We start from the raw sequence: 15,189 nt of genomic DNA, 5'->3' as shown, positions 1-15,189 counted from the left end.
CCTTTCGTTAAAATTTAAACTAAAATTGGTACTTAAGTATAAAGAAAAAATTAATAGATTTTTTAATTATTCTCTATTTTTATTCGGGTCTCCTAAACGAATATCAATACATAAAACTTTTAATAAAATCAATCTGAATTCAAAATCTCATATCAGTGAAAATTTAAGAAGAAACGAAATCGGAGCATAATAATAGAAGTACAAATACATACATACATACATTTAATGAACAGATTATCGTTTTCATTATCTCTTCAATAAGAAAGCCTAAGAAAGCCCCGTTGATCCCCTCATCCATACTTATCACACACCTTGGTCGCTTACAATAAGTTAACCCTATCTAATCTGTCTTTAATGAACTGTAACCCCTTCACAATAAACACTCTTAGTGTATTCTTTTGTTGTTGGAAACCATTAAATATTTCATACGGAATATACTTTCGTTTTTTTATATATATATTTCGTTTACGTATATGGAGAACGGAGTGTTTTAACACTAGGTTCTGCAAGAACCTAGTGCTAAGACACTAAAAGGCATACGGAAAAGCGTGAAGCTGCTAAGCAAATGTGCCGTATCTTCCAATGGATAGAAATAATTATAAATATCCATTTTTTAAATGTTTTCAAATGCATCTTTGCAAATTTAATATATTCATAGATAAATATCAATATTTTAGAAGTACAAAAAAATTTAGAGGCCGTGGCAGTGGCACAAGGGTGTGACTGTAACGCGACGGACGTAGGTTCGATCCCCACTCGAGGAAGTAAAATATTTAATTACGTTTATATTTCCATTTCTTCGCTCTAGTGTCGAAGCAAAGCGCGGCGTGGAGTTCTCCCACTCAACCCGCAATGCCTCCAGAAATCGGCAGAAAGTGGGGAATGGAGTATCTCAACATGAGGTTCCCTCTGCCTGTCCCGCACACAACAGGGTGTACAACAGCATAGACAAATTGTAATGATAAAATAAACATATTAAAGTTGTTAATAAAAATAATATCTCTTTATTATATCCCAAAAACGGAAGTACGGAGAACGTAGTGTTATAATGAAGAAGAAGAGCAGAAGCGGTGATCCAAATATACTAACAATATATTTTCACGTTATTAATCTATACGTAGGAAAATATTAATCAAACATAATAGTCGCTACGGAAAACTACCTATATAGCTAGGTTTATTTCAATCCGCTGTTGTCGGAACACCATTTTTGCCTTCCCTCCACCGGTGCATCACAATCATCGCCCGCCATTCTATATTGACAGTACGTGTTCTGAATGCTGCAGCATTTTCCGGGATTTTGAAGCCATTTTTATTTAGTATCGATCGCCACCGGCCGGCCCGACCCCCGTGGCCGCTTGAAGGGTTATCCGCCCGTGTAATAGGCTAGTTACAATTCATTATTCGATGTGATAGTGATTTTTTGGTATTTCACAAGTTATTTAGGGGAATTTGCGTGGAGTGATTCGCATCTGTACAGTTTGTGTTGACGTCAGTTTTACACTGTCAGTTTTCAAACTCTAGTTGTGCCCAAAATTATTTTTTAATTTTTTTTTAGCTTTCACGTATCTTGCATTTAGACAAAATGAGCCTAGTGTTCAGAAATTCTGCTCTCCGCTTTCCGCCAAACTTCACTTTATTTTTTATATTATACAAAAAATATAATATATTTTTTAAAAGCTACACGAACTTTTTAAAAGCTTCGTCATGTATTTTCATATATAATCATGATTGTACTAATTTTTTTTTCGTAAACTATGTACTAAAATACTATAGCAATAAAACTTGATAAAACTATTTATTCCTTATATTTAAACAGAAAGGTAATAATTTAGCTGTATTTGTCCATTTGGACATGTGCGGCCAATACTAACATTGACCAGGGGTGTTTTCTCAGAGCGAAATTAAATAAAACTCAACGCCTAATAAACCGAGGGTGGAAGATAGTTTACTTAAGATCTATGCGGTTGGTTCATTACTGAATTTTCCTCTATTTTGTTTCATTATTGATGTATTTTCATTTATCATTTCTTTTATTTTTTATTTATCATTCTTTGAAAAAACTAAATAACAATACATTTTAAGGTGCTTTCCCATTTTTAACTGGATATTTATTATCAGTAAAAGCTAAAAAAGTTTGATGTCAGTTCATACCATTCTCTGTTATTTATTTATTCCAATCATTGTGAATGCGATAATTGCTGTGTTTTTAATAGCTAATTAGTCTATTTTATCAATCCTATATACGACAAAATGGCGTTTAAATTATTTTTTTAATGTACCTATGTATTTAAATCTTCCTAAATCTACTAATATTATAAATATGAAACTTTGTAAGAATGGATGTTTGTTCAACTTTCACCCAAAAACAATTAATTAAAATTAATTTACATATAATTTTACAATAATACAACTTACACATCAGAATAGCACATAGGCTACAATTAATGTCAATATTTTGGTTTGCTTGTCTTAACGAAAAGCTTAAGCGGGCGAAGCCGCCAGCGCTCGTTAGTATTATATATAAATAAATATATTTTCAAGAAGTAAATGCTGGAATAATATGTAATATTATCATACTACTAAAATTAACTAAACGATTCGAATAAATGGTCTGACACGTTGCTCCCTTATAAAAATAATACAAACCGCGTTGATTACCAACCCCCAGGGCACTTGACCGGAACCCGGCGATCTAATGAAGAATAACCACCCCTTATAGACGAAATGCTAAGACTGTTCGTCGTTGTACGGTTTTGAACGTTTATAGAAATGGAGGAAGAATTTTTTGTAAAATTTGAACATATTTTGTATAAGACTAGCTTTTATTTAGGGCTTCGCCCGAGTAAAATAATTGACTAAATGTGAATTATAATTGAATTCTAAGATTAGCGCGTTCAACCAAACAGACACTTCAGCTTTATAATATTAGAAGTATAGATAGTTTTTCTTTTATTTACATGTAAATTTAGGTCAAAATTAAAAATATCTTACTAGGGAAAGCCATAGCAAAGATTGCTATAATGCTATTATTTAATGGAATTAAACGCTTCCCGCCGCATTCTAGAGGTATTACGTATAGAGTAGCGGAGTTTAACGCCGCGCTTTACATCTTTATCAGAGCGAGGATATCAAATATTTCATATTCTCAAGTCGGAATCGAAGCTACAACCTTTCACAATATAATCAAGTGTGCCTTTACGCTACTGGCATTTATTATTATTATTATTACATACAAATAATAAATCTATCTATTTATTCTTTATTAACTTATAAGAAGTAATGCCTTGAAATTACAGCCATTATGAGTTCCGAATCTGACTTAAGGGTAATGCTGCAGTGGCAGCGGTAATGAGAAAATTATACTGAGACTTAGCGGCTTCTATAAAAATTTGTTCTAGCTTTGGGGTCGATAGAGTAAAATAAATTGTTTTATTTATTACTTTTATATTGGATTTTGTTGGAGGAATTGAGTAATATTTGGTTTTTTTTAATGTCAAATAAATAATTAAAAGAGAGAATGGATAGTGTTTGGGCACTAGAGTCTATCTATCTAGCTTGCTATAGGCGGAATAAAACTTGCTGTTTTTTTAGCTTCAAGTTATATTCCGCACACACAGCAGAGTAGGCAAAGGAAATCTAGTGCTGAGACACTCCGATTCCCCCCATTTGTCACGCTTTGCCTCGACACCAGAGCGAAAAATTGAAAATATTTAATATTTCATTTCTTCGAGTGCGGATCGAACCGACAACCTGTCGCGTTTACATCAATACGTACAAAAATCGTAATATTTATAGAAATATTTGCAAAAATAAAAAACATAGAGATAGAGATTTTATAATAATATAGCCTTAAACGCCATATTGTCGCTTAATTCGTATAAAAATTACAAAATATCATAGCGAACGCGAAACAATCGAGCGACCCGATCTGCCCTGAAATTTTACACTGATAAAAAAAGTTCACATGCCATATATGGGCATATGCCATATATGGGCATATACTAGTACTATAGTACTATATAATATTATATTTAGTTTGAAGTCGCGATAGCCACGGCGTGTGCTTTATTACGATTTAATTCTACATAGAAGAGACAAGAGCTCTTTGATATCGCCGCTTTGGTTTAGAGCCATGTTTGTGGTGTTTTTGGGGATATTTTGTAAGTTTTTTTAGTGGATGGCAGGGTCAAGCGTGTGATAGTAAATGTGATGGGTTGTGAGTTCGATTATCACTCGAGGAAATTAAATGTTTAATTTAATATTTTCTTGATCTGGTAGGCGCGACGTTGAGTTTACCACTCTACACTCAATGCTTCCAGAATTCGACGGAAAATGGGGAATTGAAGTGTCTTAATGGAAACTGAATGTCTTAATACTAGATTCCTAGTTTCTCTATGTGCGGGATATAGCGTGAAGCCAATTATAGCGAGAAGCCAGAATATTGTTTCCGAGATATACTCGACACAACGCTAAAAAAAATTTTTTCCTTTAATTATTTCAGTAAACTCCAACCGAAATACAAAAAAAATATATGTATGAAACACGCATTTAAAAAAAACAATGATTTTTACTTACGAATTAATAAATAAAGTAATATTTATTCCTAAAAATAATTTCAAAACTCCTGGTCACCGCGCCAGTGGATAAAGTCATAGCATAAACAGTTTTGCTTTGTTTTGTCACAAGTTACGGTCGACTTGTGACAAAGTTATTTAAACATTGTACATCTTCCTATTTATTATTTTTATTAAGATTATTATTTTTTTACGTTATTAAAAAATGTAATCTTGTGAAATCATTAAAGTATATATTATAGGCTGTAGTCAAATATTACCTAGTGTTTTGTCACTCCGTTCTAAACTTTTCGCTGATTTTATCACTCTTTTTTCGCATTACACCCTATATCTCACATATAACTTTTGAAGTCACAGGATAATGTAGTCTCAGTACTAGCACAGCAGAGAAACGGAGAAAATTCGGCAGAAAATGAGGAACATAACGTCTTACTACTTGTATTCCTTCTACCTATCCTGCTGTACGGGATACTGCGTGAAGCTGATAATAAAATAGAAAAAAAAATAATGAATCGATTTTTTAAATTACAGAATATCCACAATATCCATTTCCCCCTGTAAATATCCACACGTGATGGTTTCCACAATGCCATGCAAGCTCGTGATGGCTCGCAGTAATATACTAATAGTAATATTGCGCTGGTCGTGCGTATGTCTGTCTGTCGCCGCTCACGACCTGGAGTCACGACGCTTGGTGTCCTTGTGGGTGTCACTTTCAATAACCATCTAGTACTTACATACTGGTGGAGTTATACTCGTATGCGTTCTGGTTTGCACGTCGTTTTTGTTTAAAGGGAAATATGAAAATGTAGCTTTTTCCCATATAGCTCTCTAGGTTCTCTATTTTGCGCCTAATATTCGAAATATTTTGTGTTAAATTGAGGAACTTAACGCCGCGCAACAGGAAAATGAAAACGAAAATTGAGTGGAATATGGCGAACGGAGTATACCAGGTTCCCTCTGCCTATCATGCTATGAGGGAAATTATTTTTAAAAAAATCACTTTCATATATTTATTAAGCTTACCGCGCATATCAGAGTAGGCAAAGGGAACCTGGAAACCTATTGTTACATTTGCGTAACCAATTTCATCATAATGATTGCTCATTTGCGGAACTTAACGCAGCGCTTTAACTCGTTATCAGAGCAAGGAATTGTAAATGTCAAATATATATTTACCTCGACTAGGAATCGAACCCGCAACTTGTCGCGATCATCAAACAAAATATAATTTTCATAAAATTTAATTAAAAACCAAGCTAAAAGTAAAGTAATACAGGAATAAAACTGTCCACCATACATCTTGCCACCAGGTACCTCGTACGTAGAAGCTGAGGGCGCTACCGCCTCGCGATACCATCTGTATCTGGTTACATGGTATACCCTTTGTTCTTGATGACAAAATATATGTTTATATTTTACTTTTATATAGTATTTTATTTTAGCGTTGACGTTTTGTTGAAGTTAAATTAAAAGTATGGTTTTTTTAAATAAATATAGGTGTTTTAAAATCTAATAATAGGTAGTCGTGGTGGAGCAGTACAGGTTCTAAGCGTAAAAGCGAAGATTGTGGATTTGATCCAGCACCCCACTTTGTCTTGTTTTTAGAGGAAATGAAAAATTTTTTTTTGGGTGGGAATCGAACCTACAATCGTCAGGTTTACACTCGGACGCTGCTTCTGTATATTCTTCATAAAGAAATATTATTTAATTATTTTTTTTTGTCATAGGTGCCCAAAGCAGACGAACGGCGGCAGGTCTTGCTATGGAACTGTTCGAACAACACCAGGGCACACACATACTTCAGGTAATATATGAGTTGAACTTTAAATTACTAATGTTACTTAATAATAACAGCCAGGGTAGGCAGAGGGAACCTAGTGTTAAGATATTACGTTCCTCACTTTCCGCCGAATTTTTGAAGGCATTGCGTGTTGACTGGCGAAACTCAACGCCGGGCTTTTGCCTTGGTGCCAGACCGAAGAACACACTTTTACTAAATAATAATTTATAATTTTTAATAAATAATAATTTATTCCCTCGATTGGGAATCGAACCCACAATCGTTGCGTTATAGTCACACCCTTGTGCCCCTGCATTACGGCCTCTGTTCATTAACAATGTAATTAATTAATAGCTAAGTTATTATCGAATTTAATCAGATTAAAAACATTTTATTGTAATTCTCCAAATAAGGTGAAAAAAATTATAAAGTAGAACCTATAATTACAATTATAGTTGACAGTTTTCTTATTAATTCTCTGTATATATTTGAAGGTAGCGGATTCGACTTACACTTGGTTAATGTAATTTTGTTTAGTAAGTAGTTTTGACTATTAAAGTTAAGTTACTTTAAGCTATCATATATTTCTACAACCTATTAGTATTTATTAGCTAGCTGGTTTAGGAAATACACAGTTTTTTCAATATAATTCAAAGTTTTTACTTAGGTATAACTGTATTATAAATAAGATACAATTTAATTTAATAGAATTTTCAACGTCAAGCATAAAATGGCTCAAAATTAATATTTAAAGTGAAGAATCACGAGTAAAAAATAAATGAACTAAATATGAAAACAAGTTTTTGTCGTATAGCAAAAATTAACCTATAAGAAGTTCTCTTAGTTGCAAAGCTGTAACGGCAATGTTTATTATTTTTTATATAGACTTTTTTAAAGGTAGATTAAAAGATTAATAGATTTTTTTAGATAGATTTAAACATTTTTTTTATATTATTGAATTATTTAATGGTACGATTAGGTACTTAAATAATAATTATGGATTAAATGTATATAGTGGTATAGGTATATAGTGTTAATACACTCCGTTCCTTATTTTTGAGACATTTTGGTTGGAGAATTTTTAGTATTTTTATATAGCTAAAACTGTACTATAAATAAAAATCGAATAGGGAATCGAACCCACAATCGTCGCATTTACCAATAAACAGTTATATATTTTATGCTCTCCAATTATAAACGTAGCTAATAAATTGGCTATTGACGTTTACGTAGCCTTTATTCAAAGTTTGCTCGTTTTCGTCACCTCCGAAAACTCAATCGAACTTGACTTAGTTTCTCAATTGGCCGACTTCATGCTTTTTATATCTAAAATTAACTTCTATACAATAGCTAGGCGTATAGTGTATATACAATACTTTCAACACTCCAATATAATATTTCGACGATTTCACTTAATTTCATAACAAAATTAATTGAATATATACTTTGTGGTACATTTTATCGCAGGATTGGTTAAAAAAATGTCGGTCAAGTGCGAATAGCGTCGTGATTTAGGTTCTGTAGGCTATTTAAAAAAAATAGATTTCTTATCGATTGTTATAGTGTTACGTATTTTAATCGATTATCTATTGTTATGAGAGTGCCATAATCGATGTAATTCGAATGATTGGCACTGAATAGTTGGTGAGGATTTATTACGTTCACTTTTGTATAGAGAAATGTTTTATCTAGAAAAAATATATCATCAAGTTTATTATAAGTCATAAAATTTGATTTCGCGGTTGGTATCGCTAAAAAGATAACTTTTGTCTACTTTTTCCTTTAATTATAATTTGATACAAAATTTGTAGATTGCTTACAAGATATACGTACTTATATAGTTACTAGCGGCCCACCTGCGGCTAGACTCCTAGCATTTGTAGTAACAAAGTTTCATACAAACTTTCAACCCCAAAAACAACCCCTTAGAAGTCGAATATTGCAAATTACCGTCTTAGCGAGCACCTACGTCCTATAAATAAATCCTATGCAAAATTTGAGATTCCTAGCACATGTAGTTTCTGAGATTTCGTGATGAGTGAGTGACCTTTCGATTTTATATATATAGACTAGCGGCCCGTCTGCGGCTTCGCCTGCGTGAACTATGTTATTATTAATTTCTGTCTCCGTGGCTACGTCCTAGTGACGTCTATGCAAAATTTGAGACTCCTAGCATTTGTAGTAACGAAGTTTCATACAAACTTTCGACCCCAAAAATAACCCCTTAGAAGTCGAATATTGCAAATTCCCGTCTTAGCGAGCACCTATGTCCTATAAATAACTCCTATGCAAAATTTGCGACTCCTAGCACATGTAGTTTCTGAGATTTCGTGATGAGTGAGTGACCTTTTGATTTTATATATATAGATAAGCATAAAAAAATCGCCTTTCAATATTTTTAACACAGCTTAAACGTGTATAGTAATAGAATTATAACTGCTATACAAATTCTAGATGAAACTTAGTAAAATTGTAAAGTTTCATACTTAATACTTTACGATTCATCGTATTAGACCCATTACATAATCGATTAAATACTAACTCGTTTCACCGTTACAAATGCGGAATGCCAAAAAAATCGATTTAGCTGTCACTCGATCACGTAAATTATAATTTTATGCAATCACCTTGTATTATAACACTGTGGGCGCTGCGGTCAGTATCGAGAGCAGCTAGTACGTGATACCTTGCTTTGGTCGATTTTTTTTAACAATTTACACGTTTTCAGTAAAAAAATTAAGGACGCACATATATTTTTGAGGTCACCTCTCAATGAAACATAATAATCGATATTAATTACTTCAAATAATCGTTTCGCTTGAACGAAGACGGTTGGACGTAAAACCTTTGTCTCTATAATTAGAAAAAAAAACTAAGAACTGAACTGAACTGAAAAAAAACTTAAATGTTATTATCTGTTTTGTAATTGTCAAATTACTTTATATTTTGGGTGTGATACCAGCGTTACCAGATATCCCCATTTTGGCGAGACCTCCCGTTTTTTAGCCCAAAAATTAAGTCCCAATTGGAACGTACTGTGAGAAATCTTTATTTATTAAGATTAATATTTAAGATTTTAATTAGTTATTAATAATTTCATAGATATAATAATAAGTATTTTCGTAAGTTAAGAACTGCCTTACAATATATGGTAAACCAAAACAATAAAAAGTATAGGGACGTTTTTTTTTTTAAAAAAAAACCATTTTATATCATTTTAATTAATAATAATTATTATTTTTATTCCGTTTTTGGTAAAAGAATCCCGTTTTTCTGCTTAAAGTGTTCAAAAATCCTGCTTTTACCGAGAAAAAACTACTAAACTGTAAATAAACATGGTTTCTATAATTGTATAAAGTTATTTTCATTTTAATTGTTCAATTCTCATGTTATATTCCCCATACAACGTGACATAGGCGAAGTGCTTTATTTTTAACTGACATACTCGAAACGTCATAGTTAAATAACTGGACTGAACTACTGTCAGTAAAGTCAGTAAATAAGACAAGGCGTTTTGCTTTTTTTTATACATTTTCATGAATTTAGGTTGATGCGCGCTAGGGGGCAGTTCAATCCACACTTTCTCTTTAACCAGACCGAAACAGTGTATGACCAATACAAATTTCAGCTAAATAATATGCTTTACTTGAAAATATTTAAATTTCGTTATATTTATATTTTTTTAGGGTATTTTATTATTAAGAATATATTTAGTTAAATTTTAATTTATGTTATTTCAATACAAAAATTTTGCGAATTTCACTTTATTTTTAGTATATTATAAAATTAAGATATCTTTATTCCGAATTTTTATAGATAAATATCGCTAACTTAAATAAGTAATATAATAATTCTCGTTTTAAAATGTAGATCCTATATTAAATCTTTTAAGAACATAAAACTTTAATAGGCTAAAACATTTTAATTCTACATAAATTTAAAACTAGACTCACGTCTGGAGAAATAGACGTAAAAGATTAGAACCGCTTTCGATATCTTTTTCCTTTTACATCTTCAGCAACAATCGGTTAATTGAAGTTTCTGTAAAAAAAAAATACTCATCACTACAACTATTTTGTCAACTGTCTGTCATTATAAATGACAGTGATTTAGAACTTCATCTAGAAATGACTGTAGATGAAGGCAGTATCTCTTTTTAACATATATTCGCTTATTGTGTAATATTATCTTTTTTTTGCTGTAATCTCTTTCGTATTTTCTCCAGAGAGAGTTTGGCGGAGTGAACTCCATAAACTGAAAACAGAACAAACTAGGAATAACTGGCATTCATAAATTAAGCTATAATATATAGTAGTTGTTGTTGACATCTCTTAATTATATGTCTATGTATAAAAATTACGTAAATGGAAGTAAAATAATTGATATTCGCTAGTTAAAAAATAAAAAGTATACAACGGTACACATATAATATAAAAATTATGAATAATTTATTGTTATAGAGGACGAAGTGTCTCGGCACTTTTCTTTTCTTTGCCAAATCTACTACCACTTACTAGGGTAAAATAAAAAAAATGCAACTAATATCAAAATTACAGAACCCTGAATGATATCCAATATTCTATTATTATAGGTATAGTTCAAGAGTTTATTTGGTTAGTTATTCTAAATTATTTTAAACTCACGATGCGGGCGAAGCCGCCGGTGAAAGCTAGTATAATTTAGAAGGCAATGTCTCATCTAGTTAGTGGAAGGCTGCTTTGTCGACAGTGCAGACTGCAGCGTCACAACACTTTTTCACCAGAAACTATTTGTTTAGGTTTTTTATCTCCGACTGAATTGATGGATATGAAACTATTATTTTTTATCAACATTATGTAGAGTCGTCAAATAAATGTTTGTAAATTACCTTGTTTTATTTTTTTAGATAGATATATTTTTTTAATGATTGCGACTAAATTATAATGCTTAGAACTGTCGATATTTTTTAGTTTTATATTATACTAATTATATTTCAATGTAGATGTTTCTTCGCTTATGCTTATATAATGTAAAAACATTTTTTTTACTACTTATTGATTAATTCGCCAAATTTATAACCATATAGTGAATTAAGCAGAAGCTTTGGATTTTTTTAAATTATCGTTTTTGTATTATTGATTTAAAAAACAACAACAGAGCTTTATTTAACTTGTAGCAGGGCACTTCATTTTCCGCCCAAATCCACGACGCCAGGGTTGTATAATGAAAATAACTAATTCTGTTGAACGGACTTCGAATATACTTCCATCGTGTGTTGAGTCTGACGATGTATTAGCATCACAAAAGCTTTATATCATTCATTTTAAATAATCTAAGAAAAATATTATTTTCTTTAATTAAATAAAAATGTAACTTTATTTATTTTGTCAACGGTACCCACTTGTACTGGTTGTCTGGCGCTGTAATATTGAACTTGATTGTACGGCGCTTGCTCAATATGCATAAAATTATTGTTAAATTATAAGTCTCGTGGTTATTACTAGCGCGTTCCTGTAAATGTACTAATATAAGATTATATTATATAGTATATATTGGGTTCGATCCCCATTTGAGGTAATGAATTATGATTTATCTATTAATATCTTCATTTCTTCGCTCTTGCACCAAAGCAAAAGCTCGGCGTTAAGTTTCGCCACTCAACACTCAATGCGTTAAAAAAATCGGCGGAAAGTGGACAAATAAGAGTTTTAACACTAATTTCCCTTTGCTTACCCTTTTGTGTGCGGGATACAGCGTGATTACACACATTATAGGCTTATCACATTGGTATCTATGAAATAAGAAAATTTAAATTCGTTAGATATTTTATTTATTTTGCTTTTCTCCTATTAAGACTATTAAATGATATCAGTTCTACATTTCATAATAATAGAATATTACATACAACATAAGAATATTTCTTTGTTTTCTAACTTTATTATTGAATTTTTGTATTGAAATAACCTTTGAATATAAATGATATTTTAATTACAAGAAACTTGGGTAAATTATACCTATTAGTCATTTAAATCTTAACTAATTATAAAAAAAAACATTGTACTTTAGTAAGGTTTTAAGAGAACGGCCCGAGGTCGTTGTAAAATGTTTGTATTGATACCAATTTCGATTGAAAATAAACGAATAATTTAGTTAAGACATAAGGTCTTTATTTTTTTATTCCTCACACTTAAAAAGTAGGTAAAAACAAACTAGTTTTCATCTATTTTCAGAGTAATTGTGCGTTAGGCCTATGTCCAGCACTGGACGTGGACAGGCTGATGATGATGATGATGATGAAGCATTTTCCTAAGAATGGATCGAATCCACAACCGTTGCGTCGACAATAAGACTTATTAAAATCGTAATAAAAAAATCAAATAATCCATATTTAGAAAAGAAAACTATTTTTTAGAAAACTTAAAGTAAAAAAATTTAAGGTAGCCTGTTTCAACCTGCACCTCTTGGACAAACCCTGCTATTCGTCCTAGATATAGTATTGAATATATGTTTTTTTATCGTCCACAGTCTCTCGACGGGTTCGCGCTGTCTGTAGCGGCCGATGGGAGGTTTCTGTACATATCCGAAACTGTTTCTATATATTTAGGACTATCACAAGTAAGTTTATTTTATCTACTTATTTAGTTTTCTTTTATATATTTTTATCTTATCATATCAGGCCACGCCATCTTAAAAGCAGTTTCACGCTTTTCCCATATACCTGGGTAGATAGAAGGAATCCAGTGTCAAGACATTCCTTTTGCTTTCCCCCAGAATTTTTGATATTGCATATTGACCAGTAGAAATCAATGTGTAGCTAGTGAAAAAAATAAAAAAAATAATATAATTTATTATCCCTAGTGGGAGATCGACCCTATTACTACCTACTAGGCTTTTTATACGTAAATTGTGGAAAGAAATAAATATAAAGAAGTAGTGTTTATTACATAACTTTTAAGTACTTTACGTGTTTTAAATATTTATATATATGTAAATAAATCTTGCTATTTTTATTGATTTCTAATGATTACATAATAAATTGAGTTACGTCACTTCTATTAAACATTTATTTATGGTCCTTTAAATATTCAATTAAATATAATTACAATTTAGTCACGGGCTTATACTTACGCCACCTTCAAAACTCGATACTCGCTAGCGACTGTAGTTAGAAATAATTTTCACCGTCTACTATACAGTCTGGTCAAACTGTTACTATGAAAGTTAATTCTAAGATAGTACTAATGTTACATTAAAATGCGAGACGTAGATATCTAGTTAGAAGAATTAACTACATTAGTTAAGTTAACGATGAATGACAATTAGTTAGCCGTATTATGTATTTAAATAATTTGCAACCGTCTGATAGGTTGCAGTTCGATATTTGCATTTGTTAGGCTTGATGTAAGTTTTAAAGACACTGTGGAAACATAGGATATCTGTTAATATGTTTTTCAACAATTGTTTTTCACTACGAAAATGAAAATTTCATGAAATATCTATAGTAGAATACACAATTCAATAAATATAATTTAAAATAACTGGATATTAATTGTAGAGGCAAACCGCGACGCTTAGTTTCGGATATAGCGTGTTAGCGGATCACTTAACCTAAAAAAGATCCCCTAAAGTCTAAATATCCACAACCATCATTTACTTTTCCATCTCATTTTACACCTTCTATTTGTTCCAAGGTGGTGTCCACTTATCTTTAAAGTTTTTTAACTTCATGCTGAATCCCTCATATAGCAACATTTTCCCATTTTCCACCGAATTAATTAAATTAATTTAAAGTCATTGTTCTCCGTATATGCTATCAGGTACTAACTATAAAAGGTTTTATTTAAAAAGCTAACAATGTCGGTGCAATTGTAATTTAAGTAAAACTCTCCGCCCACGTACGAGCCTTATCCACGATCTGTCGGATGTCTTAACGCCGAAACAGCGATTACATCGCGTCTCATGTGAACTATGAATGAATATGTTTAGGTTTAACTTGTTTTATGTATTAGGCTTATCTATGTTAGAGCTCATCATTTTTTATCAGCTTCATGCTGTTTCCAGTATACGACAGGGTAGGCAGAGAGAATCTATGGTCAAGAGAGAAAAATGTTTCAAGGTGTTTTTTTTGTTTGCCGAGTGGTGGAATTGAACGCCGGGCTTTTGCCTTAGTGCCAGATCAAAGAAATTAAAATATTAAGAAATAATAATTAATTCCCTCGAATGGGGATCGAACCCTTGGGCCATGGTGGACTCACTAGTGTAAAATCATTCGTGTTTTGAAATAATTTAAATAAGATCAATCTGGATCTACTGGAATTCTTTGTGAAGTTATAAAATATTTTCGTGAAGAAAATTTAGGACATAACTAACGAAAGCAGCTGCCTTTAGCCAAATTTCTGTGAACAACGAAAAAAACGTAATAAAATTAAGAAATTAACATCCAGATGAAATTAAACATTACAGAATTAAAGGGAAAAGGAAAAGATCTGAAAACTGAGAAACAGTTGATCCAAAATGGCTGGAGGGTGGTGTGAGACAGCGAATGGGGGGAAAAGGACGTTGAGAGATGCTAGTCACGTCGCGGGCAAGGCGCGCGCGTGTCTCTCATCCTAATGTGAGGCACTCACACACCCCCGCGCACGCACACCACCACGCACACCTAGCATATGTACATGCACGTATACACACGAAGTGATGTAGTGTGCGTTATTAAATACATAAACTTCCTGGTAAATAAGCAGATACAACTTTCTTATGAGCAACGTCTACGTTATATTAAATTCTGGTGCCGCCATTTTTTCGGGACCCTTAAAGACTGATAACGTCGACAATAGGAAATCATATTTCTAAG

At 32.0% G+C, this 15,189-nt stretch overlaps 1 protein-coding gene across 3 annotated transcripts in view; it reads left to right on the top strand.

Annotated features, from left to right (window-relative positions):
* trh (PAS domain-containing protein trachealess) overlaps positions 1 to 15,189 on the top strand; it is a 155,073-nt gene that overhangs the window by 123,755 nt on the left and 16,129 nt on the right. For all 3 annotated transcript variants that reach the window (XM_085190084.1, XM_085190083.1, XM_085190085.1), the window contains 2 exons: positions 6,307 to 6,383; positions 12,864 to 12,953. In XM_085190084.1, the coding sequence (XP_085046210.1) occupies positions 6,307 to 6,383; positions 12,864 to 12,953 (167 nt within the window). The remainder of the gene's footprint in view (positions 1 to 6,306; positions 6,384 to 12,863; positions 12,954 to 15,189) is intronic.

This window comes from Heliconius melpomene, chromosome 9 (genome assembly GCF_056956725.1).
Source record: "Heliconius melpomene rosina isolate 202511_hmr_F chromosome 9, ASM5695672v1, whole genome shotgun sequence".
Classification (NCBI taxonomy): Eukaryota; Metazoa; Arthropoda; class Insecta; order Lepidoptera; family Nymphalidae; genus Heliconius; species Heliconius melpomene.
The sequence above is the reverse complement of the archived record's forward strand: the minus strand, read 5'-3'. Positions and strand labels throughout refer to the sequence as shown.